Genomic DNA, 11923 nt, shown 5'->3' on the forward strand with positions numbered 1-11923 from the left:
CCGTCCCGCAGGCTCCTCGGAACCAGCTACAGCAGATAATAAGAATGGGAAAGAAGGGAAATTGTCTCTGGGTCCTTGACCGGCTGAGCTTTGGAGGAGGGGCAGTTTGAAGAGCCGGGTGGGGGGGACAGTCAGGGACAGGACTGAGGTCGCAGGTGGCTGATGGGCTGATTCATTAAGTACGTCCCTGGAGGGAAGAAGTGAGAATCCCTATCTTGGCAAAAACTGGGATCCTTTGGAGATTCAGCCTGAGAAGAGGCCTAAGGATAGGGGGCTCATGTGAACTGAGGTGACCTGGGGAGTGCAGGGTCCCCTATACCCAGGAGTTCCAGCACCCCCATCCCCAAACTCAGCACTGGGCTCATCATAGCTGCCCCACCCTGGCACCCCCTTCCTTCCCATATACCAGAAATGCCAGGCTGCTGCCAAGAGCTGTCTTGCTAATCACTGTCCACAGCTGGGGCCTGCAGCTGGTGGCATTTGACAGGGAGGCTCCCCACCCAGATTCTCCCATCCTTGTGATTGACCTCTTTCCTCTTGTCTTCATTTACTTCCCCTGTGTCATTGTCATTATTTTTTCCTTGGTTTCCAACTGTCTCACACCATCTCGTTGTCCCCGTTTCTGTGGCTGCTAATATTAATACATAATCTTTTGTATAATGCTTTAAATATGTCCCTTTCATATGGTTTTCCTCCTAGATGGTCTTGTTTCACCCAGTGTCTACCTTTAGGGAAGAAGCAGCTCCTATATTTGCAGTAAAATTTAGATCTGTGCTCTGTAAGAGTGTGCAAATGGCTGCCTTTGTTTCTGTCTCTGGGTATCTCTCCCTCCTTTCGGTGTCTACCTTTCCTGCTGCCTCTTTCTTGTCTCCACCACTGAGCCCACTGTGCCTGGAGGCTGAGGTCTCCCTCCACCTGCTTCCATCCATCTGCGGGGGGCTCAGGAGCCCTGATAAACTTCTTGTTTGCAGATTAATCTTGCTATCTGAGCACAAGCCCCGCATTCTGGCACAAACTGCACTGAGCTGAGATAGGACACGGGGTGAGGGGCTAGAGTTGTTATGGGGGCTGTGTCCTGAACAGGGGTACCTCAGGCTCTGGCCAGCCTTCTGCCACCCCCATAGCTCCCCCCATTCTTGACTTCTCAGAATCACCCGGAGGAGATCCTGTTGTGACCAGAGCCTGACTTCCCTCGCTCTCTGCCTCATCTCCTGCTCCCAGGGCCCAAATTGTCGTCACTTTTCCAGTGAAGTGTCTGGTTATTTTCAGAGGCAATTTCAGGAGAATATGCGGCTACTGCTCCCTGCCTTTCCTTTCCCCGGGCTGAAGGCACTGTCAGCTCCCTGGGCTCGGCATGGTGGGGGTGGGGAGGGCCTGGGTCCCTGCCCTGCCTCCTGTCCTCCCCCATCAGTCATGTGGAGGGGTGCTAGTTTGAGGAAGGGTAGGGGTTCCTTCTTTACTTTGCACCTCTCTCTTCCTCTTTACTGTCTCTGCCTCCCTTCTTTTTTGGGGTCCAGGAGTATGTGTTTTCCTCCTCTGAAGCCTAGGGGGCTCAGTTTCCCCACTGTGTTATGGGGCTTGAACTGGCTGTCATGATGGGAGAAGCTGGAGCTCTGCTGTCCTGAACCCCCCCCCCCACTCAGCCAGTCCAGCATTCTCAGTGCAGGTCGTTTCAACCCTGAGGGGCATAACTATCCTGGAGTCTCCTGACCCCCACCAGGAGCCATTCCTGCATCTCACAGCTCACACCAGCTCCAGCTCAGCCCTTCGGGCTCTGCTGTTTCTTCTAGGCTCTGAGGAGCTCTTTCAGTTCCTTGCTCTGTGGTTGTCTCCTGGCTGCAGGACTCGGCAGGACACAGAAGCTGCCATCCTTCCATTCTTCACTGGCACCCCAGCCAGTGTCATTTATGGCCTTGGCTCCTCCTCCCCACCCCGCAGCCCCCCCCAGGATAGTGCGCTCCGGGTGTGCATGTGGTGGGCACATGCAGGTCGTCTGTGTGCACAGCACAAGCTGAGTTGGCTTCCACCTCTGTCCTGGGAACAGCAACTCACCTGTCTCATCTCAGCTCCACCGAATACACCTTTCCCTGGCCACACCCTCAACCCTCCCCAGCAGCGAAGGGGAACTCTAGAGGGAGTCTCTCAAGGGACCCTGCCCTCTAGGCCGGTGACAGCGTCTGAGATGTGGCTCAAATAAAGAGTAGGTGTTCAAAGGAAAAACCACCTAGGTGCTATATGTGGGCAAAATGAAGCCTGGTCTGCCCTAGCCATCTGAGGAAAGAGTGAAAAAACAAAATGGAGTCATCATAGCCAAGCTAACAAAATTACTTAGGTCAGAATGGGCTGAAACATGAGGAATAGATTTTATTTTATTTTAACTAGCCTGAGAACTTACACGTTCCAGTTGTGCATCGATGCCTGGAAATGTACCAAATTCCTATAGACACCCCCTCAAGAGCTTGGGAAGGAATGTTTACATGTCCAGACCACCTGATATCCATTATCTAGACCATGACATCTGGAAGATTACCATCTCGGGCCAATCCAGAGCCTAAGAATGCAAGTCTGAGTCTTCTCAAGAATGTACTTTTTGCTATAAGAACTTGCAACTTTTTCTTCAGAACACTCGGTGTTAACCTGGAAGTGTTTTTTTGTTTGTTTGTTTCCAGTTTGCAAATCTTAAGACCCTTGAATAAAACTTTGTCATTTAATTCTAGTGACGCCTCCTGATTCATTTTTGCTTGGTAAACACCTCCAAAGCCTTCCTCCTTCATCATCTCTGACTTAGTTTAGCAGCAGCTCTTTCAAGTTTTTGCTGATCCCAGAGATCAAGGGGCGATCAGTTCTCCCTGCCATTCCCTTGCCACCCCCACCCCTGGCTCCTGCCATGCTCTGTGAGATGCCACATCATCAAAGGACATTATTCATGGTGAACCTTTGCGGAAGCCCTGCTTCCCTGGTGCCAGGGCTCAGGGGCAGGGATGGTTGGGTTGGTGGGGGAACGGGACCCAGGAGGCTTTAGTCTTCAGCCTTCAGGCCAACACATTCCTCTTCCTGCATTCCCAACTCCCTTCAGCCTCCTAGCTTGGACCTCCTCCAGATTGGTGGGAGGCAGGAGGTGGGAGATGGCGAGGTCCAATTAGAGCAGCCCCTGAAGTTCTCAAAGACATGAACCAGTCATGCCATTTACATGTAAACAGCCTCCCACTTCTATCCTCATCTCACCAAAGGCTCCCAAACCTCGGTCCTGGCTCTGTAATTAGGTGGGTAATGGGAAGCTTTCAATGAGGCCTCATTTGCCTTTTACATAATAAAGGGGCCTTGAGACCCAGCTGCTGCCCTCACTCAGGTGAGCATGGACAGGGTCCTGTGCAGCCAGAGTGACTCCTTTCAGTATGACCCGAGTCCCAGGGTGGGAGGGATGCAGGGAGTGGGGAGCCACACATTTCAGGACCCTAACTGCTCTGGAGAGGCTCTATGGAGGATCCACATTGTGGGTTGCAATGCAATGTTTTATAAATAAATGTTTGTTGAGCACCTATTATATGCCACACACTATAGAGCTAGGGATCCAGTAGCAAACAGAACAGACAAAAGTCCTTGCCCTTGTGGTGCAGATATTCTGGTGGAGGGTGGGGTAGGCAGACTCTTAGTAAAACATTTAGCTGATTGGATGTCGGAAGTGCGTGAAGAAAAGAAACAGGTGGGGGACATAGAGCATGAAATGGTAGTAATTTCAAGTAGGGTAGGTGGGGAAGGTGCTGGTGAGCAGGAGGCCTTGTGGTAAATACAAAACAGAGTTACAATCTCAAGATGTAGAAGAATACACAGTCCCAAATCTCTAACTGCCTCTGAGAGAGTTAGCTATTCCCTTGCTGGTCAAAGTTCACGCCAGGAAAGGCCTAGAGTGACAAAACCTGAATTTGAGGCTGTTCTCCAATAGCTGCATGTCCCAGAGCATGTCCTGAATTTTTTGAGCCTCAATCTTCTCATCTGAAAAATGGGAACATTTCCTACTCACGTGGTGGTGGTGATGGAAATCAAGTGGATTGCTCTGTGCTAACCTTGCAAACACGTCAACCCTGCACCCATTATAAAGGATGGGAGCGTGGATCACTCTGCAGCGGCTTTCACTTCGTCTCTCCCTTAACCTCTATCAGCAGCATCTTTTCTCTCTGGGTCTCCTTTCTGATCCTGACTATGCCTCTGACTCTCCCCTGGGGCTCAACCTTGGGTGTGAGATGAAAAGCATAAGCCTCCTCAACAGTGTGGGCCATGAACAAGAGGCTTGAAAGGTCAGGGAAGAAGGTGCCTGAGCTTCAGGGAGATAGATGAAAGTGGCAAAAATGTAACTCTAAGGGAAAATGAAGCAATTAAGAGATCAGTGCTGGGTTAGGGGCGAGGGTAGGGGAACAGTTTAGCTGTAGTGTTTTGTTCTTCCTTTCTGAAATTAGGACAGCTAGAAATGAGAACTCTAGAAGGATGCAACTAAGTCAGGCTGATTCCGGGGTTAAGAAGGAGTGGGGTGGAGAGGGCAAGGAGAGAGGCATTGGCCCTGGGGAGGTGGTGGATGGAGCCAGACACTGACGAGCTCTGTATTCAACAGCAGGGAGAAGTGCTGACCCTCAGTTGATCTGAGGGCAAGGTGACAGGTCTGCTCCAGCCGAGAGGAGAACAGAGGGTGAAGTGAGGACTAGAGGGGATGCCAGGATCACCTTCCCATGTTCAGGGACCTAAACTTGGCTGTCCTAGTTGTCTTCGTAGTGGGAGGGCCAGAGGAGCACCCCCCCCCCCGAAATTGTTCTGGCCTGGCAGTCTAACCTGCAGGTTTAAAGGGCAAGGAGCTAGTGGGTGGACAAGGAGGAGGAAGAGGCCCAGGGACCACATCTGTTGAGCTAGATGCGGCATGCAAATTTTGTGACAAACCACACACAAATTATTCCTTAGCGTGCCCAGCTCAGGGGCTGTTGGAAAGTGGGCTGCTGAATAACCCCAGCTCACGGATGGATTTGGTGTGTGTGTGTGTGTGTGTGTGTGTGTGTGTGTGTGTGTGTGGCTGCAGCCTATACCCTCCTTCCCACCAGCCTCCCCCTCCTCTCCAGCCATCCTGGGATTGGTGATTCTCAGCCCCTCCCCCGGTTCCCCCAGACCTTCCCAGAGCCTTTATCAGGGAGCTGGGCCAGAGATCCTGCCACATTTCCAGATCCCCTCCATTCCCTGTTTCTCTCTTCACAGCAGCACCAGCTTTTGTGGGACGCAGGGCAGTAATTCCGGCCAGCTCCCTGACTCTACTAGACCATCCAGCTGTGGGCTCAAAGCTGCTCCACAGGTAGGCATGGACGGGAGAACGTTACCTACAGCTGGCACCAAAGGGTAGGGGCCAGAGTCAGGAGAAGTACAGGAAGTGGCAGCCTTTGATCTGGGAGCAGGTACTGGGAATTGAGTAGAAAGCAGAAAGAAAGGGGTTGAGAGCTAGTGATGTTTGGAGCCTGTGGGTGCAGACTGATTGTTCTGTGCTAGAAAGTTTTTGCCTAAGTCTAGGGGTTGCCTAGTGCTGGAAAATAGAGTCCAGGATCCCTCCTCCAGCTGAGTGAGGAAACAGACCTGTGCACGTCCTGTAAGTCTACCCTCCTCCTTTGGAGCCGAGTCCCAGCACTGCAGCATCATTGCTCATTGCCACCAGGTGCACATCTGGGGAGATGCGTCAGATGGGGGAGCAGGGAACAAGCCCAGTGGACGTCCCCCTGCTCAGAGATATTCTATCTAGACCAGGGGTTGAATGAGAGAGTCGGGGGCTGAGGAAGCAGGGTCAAACCAGGCTGCTGGTCGGGAATGTTCCCTGTGCTTGCCCTCGCCTGTGTCCTCCCCCGCCTTCCCTTCCTGTCTCTTTGCTCTTGTAGGCACCATGCGGAGCGCCCTGCTGCTGGCAGCCGTCCTGGCCCTCAGCCTGGCTCTAGGGGCCGTCTGTGAGGGGTCACAGGAGCAGGTGGTGCGCAGTGGGGGCCGCAGGGAGGTAAGGCACTCCCCAGGCCGGGCTGCCTCGGCAGAGTACTGGGCAGCATCACGGGAGCAAGAGCTTTGCTGGTTCCAAAAGCAGTAGGGGAAGGTGTAGCCGGTGGGTTGGGAGTTACCTGGGCTATTTTTTAGAGGCTGGATTTCCCTGCCTCTCTGATCAGCTCCTGTTCTCACTGCCTTTGGGTTAGTCTGTAAGAATCTGTCCCGCGGCTCGAGTTTGACACCTTGTATGTAAGGGGTGCCCTACCAATGTGACTGACTGGTGATGGTATTTCGAGGGGTAGGCCTGGGCAGGCCGGGCTGGTCTCAGGTTCGTGTGGCTCAGCTTGGGTTCTGTCCCTTTGCAGGGAGGGGGACAGGGTTCTATCTACTCCCTGGATGATATGAAACACAGTCAGAATTTCTCCCCCAAATCGTCATTTGTGTACTAGTCTACCTATCAGTTATGTGTATTATTTTGTTTTAAAAATTCAAATAAACTCCCGTATCCCCCGCTCATCCACCCCCCTAACCTCAGGTGCTCCTAAGATCCCAACCCTTTTCTCTCTCCTCTCCTTTGACCCACTCTAGCCTCTGCTTAGTCAGGATATCAAAATAATAACAAAAACAAACACCAAATGGGTTAGGCCCTAACTCCTCAAGATCCTCTAGGAAAAGGAATAGGACTTGCCAGGGTAGGGCTACAGGGGAGCAAGGAGGAAGTCTTTTTAAGGTTTTGAAATGGTAGCAATGACATTGGTAGAAATGCTTTTAAGATGATTGTAGGTGGAACTTATTCCAAATTCAGTGTGTGAAGTCTAACTGCCTTTCCAGCTCAAATCTACTTAGCATCTCATTACAGGAAGTGGGCAGAGCATTTGGAAAATTTGGACCAAGTGGCTGCCTGGGAAGCTGTGCGCTGGGCAAAGCCAGAGATCGCCAGCCTTGGCCCAGCTGGGAGGTGCAGCAGACACACCGGCTGGCAGCCTTGCAGGTGGCAGCAGCTGCACCAGATACAAAAGACAAGCACCAGTTCGAAAAACACATAGGGGGCGCCAGACATGGGCTGGGCACTGTGTCCGGAGCCCAGAGTTCCAACCTGAGATAGAATATCTGTATATATTCCTCTGAGGCAAACTTGCTTCCAGACCTTGCCTGTCCTGGTCAATGAAAGGGAAAGACTGCTGTCCCATCCCTTCTCCTCGCAGGTCTGTAAGAATGAGGGAAGTTGGGCAGGGGAGAGGTAGGGCATATGAGTGCCTAGGTAACCAGGTTGGTCTGTGTGGGGGTGCGTCCTGTGTCCATGTGCTCCTGTGTGTGCTCAGCAGCCCAGGGACACGTGGACTCTGGAGAGAGGGGCACCTCTGATAGTCAGGGTGAGCATCTCCAAACATGGTCATTGTCATTTGTCTCTGCGGCTACAATGAACGGGGAGTGTGGTGCGTGCCCACTGACCATCCTGCTGTGCCCAAATTGCTAAAAACATCACCAAGACAATTAAGAGCCCCTTGGCAGCAGGTCCAGAATCTGGGGTTCATCTGTGGGATGGAGGAGAAGCGACATCACTCTGAACATGCTGCTTTCCTGAAATTCTGAGTCTAGGGTCAAAAGGGAGAAGGAAAACCAGAGGCAGAAACCCATGGAGTAGAAAAGAGAGCGAGAGGCCGTGGGAAAGGCAGGGAGAGAAACATCCACAGACATAACACAGAGTCGGGGCACTTCAGGGTTGCAGACGTGCCCTGGCTTCCTGCCCCTGGCTGTCCCCAGGACCGAGACTTGTCTGCAGCTCAGTCATGGAGCCCAGACCAGAGAACACTTGCTCTGTCTGGTGGGCCTTGCCTGTGAGTGGGGGGATTCATGGCTCATTCAGCGGGGTAACCTCATCCATGGGCGAACTAGTTCCTGAAGTGCCAAGGAGCAAAGAACCGAAGGCCCTTCTCACTGAGAGGTGGCAGGAGTTGGGAGAAGGCCTCAAGGGAGAAGCTCCAAGGGCCTGTGAGCTTGGCGATAGCATGGCCAAGGGTCTCAGTTTTGCTCAGACCATCTCAGCCTGAGCACTGAAAGTCCCACATCCGAGGAGAGCCCTTACTCTTGGGCAAACAGGAGCAGCAGGTCAGCCTGCGGGGATCACCGGTATGTTCCCTTTACCAGGGCTCTGGAGCCTTGCCATGCGCATGAATCCGCCGGGGGCCTGGTTAAAGGGCAGACTCTGTCTCACCTGGGGTAGGCCTGAGATTCTGCATTTCCAACAAGCTCCCGGGGTGATGTTGCTGGCCCACAGCCACAGGCTCTGAGAGCTCACTGCTCTTCCACTGTAAATCAGAGGAAATCCTGGAAGAAATAAGATGTCAGGTTCAGCTGTCTTGGACTCAAGAAGAGGCTGTTTCTTGTGGGAAAAGAGTGGGTTGGGTGTGAGCCTCCTGCCTCAGCCCTTGTTCCTCTTCCCTAGAAAGTCCCGGATATTAACCAGTTGCTGAAGACACTCTCTGGCAGCGGCTCAGTCTCCGTGGATGAATTGCTCAAAACTCTGGGCAGAGCTAGCAAGGGTAGGAGGCAGCCTCGGGAGAGGGATGTGTGGGGGCAGGATTCTGAAGATTAAATTGGCCTGGGAGACCCCTTCATGTGGGAAGGAGACTGGAGACGGCTTAGTGAATAATTGAGAGTTGTGATTTGAACCACCCCCTAATTGTCACTTTCCAGATTCCACTCACCAATTACAAACTTGCTCTTATTCTCACAGATCCTAAGAAATTGTCACTTCTCCAGAAACGTGAGTAGCCTCTTCTTCCTCCCTCTCTCTGCTGGCCACTAGTTCAGAGCTCCATGGGCATGGGGCCCCGTGACTGATGGTTACTGGGGATAATGTTGGCCCTTTTCCTGCAGGTGACATGCATGACTTCTTTGTGGGACTTATGGGCAGGAGGAACATCCAGCCAGGTAAGAGTGTGTGGAGGTACAGTGATAGGTTTACGGGACTGGCCAAGGCATGCAGAAGTCAAAAGCATCATATTTGTCCTCAGAGGGAAAGACAAGACTTCTCTTAGGTACAGTGAGGGTTCCTTGGCCCTTTCTACCCAATCAGCTTGGTTCTACAGTGCAGGGTTCCCTGGGAGACCTTTATAAGATGGTCCTGCCCTGGCCGGTTTGGCTCAGTGGTTAGAGCATCAGCCTGCGGTCTGGAGAGACCCGGGTTCGGTTCCCGCTAAGTGCACGTACCTCGGTTGCAGTTTGTCCCCGGCCCTGGTTGGGTCGTGTGGGTGGCGACCACTTGATGTGTCCCTTTCATGTCGATGTTTTTCTCTCTTTCTCTTCCTCCCACTCTATCTGAACAAAAAATGGAAAAATGTCCTCGAACGAGGATTAAAAGAAAAAAAATGGTCCTGAAGCAGCTTGAGGGTGGGGTGTGGTCAGAGAGGCTCCGCATCCTCCCATCTCCTCTTCTTCCCAGCTCTGCCTTCCAGTGCTGCCCTTCATAGCCAGCCTTTTGTTGTTGGGTCAGGGTGAAGGTCACATTCAGAAAAATCCCTCCTAACTACATTGTTTACTTTACCCCAGACACTCCTATTGATGTGAACCAAGAGAATGTCCCCAGCTCTGGCAGCCACAAGTACCCCCCTGATGTGGAATGAGGTGAGGAGTGTTTGTTAGGGAAACAGGTGTGTGCGTGTGTGTGCGTGTGTGTGTGTGAGTGCAGGTTGCCAAAGAAGCATTTCCTCTGATGCCACAAGCATTAATGCTCAAAAATTTGCCCTAAAATACATTGCCAGTGCCCAGTACGCTGTCAGACACACCAGTACTTACAGGCCCTGTGCTCTTCCACAACCACACATACACACACACACGCACGCACGCACTGCACACGCACCAGCCCTCTTTTTCATCTCATCTCTGTCCCCTGGTGCTTCTCTGATGGGCAACTTCTGTTGTTTGGATTCCGTTCTCTCTTGGTCTGTGCAAAGATGGAGAGCTCATCGTCTGATGATTACAGGTCCCACGTCCTAGTCACAGGTGAAGTGCTTTGCCTCCCAGGCAGGCTGAACTGTTCAGATTATTCGAATGTCTACTTACTGGGTCCACTCTACATAAGAATGATTTAGGAAGAAATGCAAGGAACTCCTGAAATCTAATAGGGGACAGCTGGAAACTCTCTTAGTCACTCTGTGTAGTGTAATGGACAAAGGCATGGCCTGAGTTCGAATCCTAGATCTGCCACTCACTAGCTATGTTCTTTTGGACAAGTTACATAACCCCCTGTGCTTCACTATCCCCATGAAAAATGGGGGTGATAATAGGACATTGCAGAGCTGTGGATCTGAGGACTGAGTATAGGTCAAGTGTTCAGAACAGTGCCAGGCACACAGGCTCTGTGTCGGCCTGGTTGATTGCTGTGGTCTGGCAGGTGTGGGGAACGGCCCAGTGTTTGCCCTGGCTGGCTCTGGTCTGTCTGCCTAGGGCGGTCTGGGCTGAGCCGAGGCCTGAGTGGGCTGAGGATCTCTCACTTGGTATGCAAGTGTGAGTGCCCCAGGGAAGTGTCTCGTCAAAACAGAACCTTCCGCCTGGACACTCTCTTCCCACACACGGCGACAGCAGCTCAACTGATGTGCTGGTTTCCAAAGGAAGAGGCAGTGGGGGTGGAGGAAGAGAGGCATGTGGAAGCCTCACTTATTATGGAGAGATGGTTGCCCCTCTCCCTGTGTCCCTATTACCCACAGTCGTTGGTCTCAAGGGAGACCGAAGGAGCAGGAGCTGGCTCTCCATGAAACTGCCTGTGCATGACTCCCGGGGCCCAGAGACGAGGTCTGGCCCCCCGTTCAGTGTTGGGTGAGAGGGCACAAAGAGCCATAATAATCGTAACTCGCTGATTACATGGTACTTACCATATCATTTTGCTCTCATTAGATGGTTATTTCAATCCTGCCGACCGCCAGATAATTACACGGGCAACTATATCTGGATGACACACTCTCCCCTAGCGTTAGGCATCAGCCATAAAGATAATTACAGTGCAATTTTGCCATAGTATTTTATACAAATAGCAGAAACAAGTGCATTGTGGAAATCTACTTTTACTGCTTGCTGGTGAATCTAGGCTCTTTCAGAGGGACCAGGCCCATAATTGCAGCTTTCATAATCTCACCACTGATGGAGCATTCTCAACCTGTTAGGTGCCAGGAAGAATAGGACATAACGTCCCTGGCTGGCATTGAAAGAAGATTAGATGAGATGAATAAACAAAGATCATTGTATCATCTTGTTTCATTCATGTGAAAATGCTGAAAAAGGAAGTGATCCCTGTCCTTGCTGGGGAGCTGGGGTGGGAGGTCTGGAAAGAGGAGGGACTGGGTGAGGCTGGGGTGCATTGGCACCAGGGCTCATTGGATGGTGCTGTGTGTATGCCTGGTTTACGGGGATGCTGGGATAATATAAACTTTGTTTTGGTCACTACATTTTTTGTACGGGCCTCCCCCACAGACTGTGATCACAGGTGTTTGTAAGTAACATCAGAAATACACAGCTGGGAAGGTGCACCCGCAGCAGGAGCGTTGGTCTCTAGTTCAAGGACTGAGGGGCTGTGCCTAAGACTTCTATTCTCACTCCTTCTCCCTTACAGATGCCCCTCCCCTTCCCCTGCTGCTTCCCCGGCAGGTGGTTGGTGGGAGTCTTACCGGACAGAGGATGTGATTTTATTTTTTTGGTCCTCAGCACTCCATTTCTAGACTCCTGGGCTGCATCCGGAAGACACTCTGTCGCCCTCTTCGAATCCCCAGGTGCATGCACTCCTATTTTCTTTTCTCTTCCCAACCTTGTAACATTCTTGTGCTTAGACTCTTTCCCCATCCCTCTACCCACTGCTGATGTACAAAGTGCACAGTGAGCATCCCCAGTTTCAGCCGGGCACTGGTTCTAGATTCCCCTGGCTTCCTCCACA

At 52.0% G+C, this 11923-nt stretch overlaps 1 protein-coding gene across 2 annotated transcripts; it reads left to right on the plus strand.

The window, feature by feature from the left end:
- The first annotated feature begins 5211 nt into the window (after positions 1 to 5211).
- Positions 5212 to 11923, plus strand: TAC3 (tachykinin precursor 3). 2 transcript variants are annotated; one of them, XM_036252376.1, is made up of 7 exons: positions 5212 to 5329; positions 5901 to 6013; positions 8444 to 8540; positions 8735 to 8764; positions 8878 to 8931; positions 9550 to 9624; positions 11606 to 11923. In XM_036252376.1, the coding sequence occupies exons 2-6, from the start codon at positions 5906 to 5908 to the stop codon at positions 9621 to 9623; spliced, it is 363 nt and encodes a 120-aa protein (XP_036108269.1). In that variant the 5' UTR covers positions 5212 to 5329; positions 5901 to 5905; the 3' UTR covers position 9624; positions 11606 to 11923. The 2 variants fall into 2 exon arrangements, with proteins under 2 accessions (XP_036108269.1, XP_036108270.1); XM_036252377.1 differs by having other exon boundaries at positions 11698 to 11923.

This window comes from Molossus molossus, unplaced genomic scaffold (assembly GCF_014108415.1).
Source record: "Molossus molossus isolate mMolMol1 unplaced genomic scaffold, mMolMol1.p scaffold_m16_p_10, whole genome shotgun sequence".
Classification (NCBI taxonomy): Eukaryota; Metazoa; Chordata; class Mammalia; order Chiroptera; family Molossidae; genus Molossus; species Molossus molossus.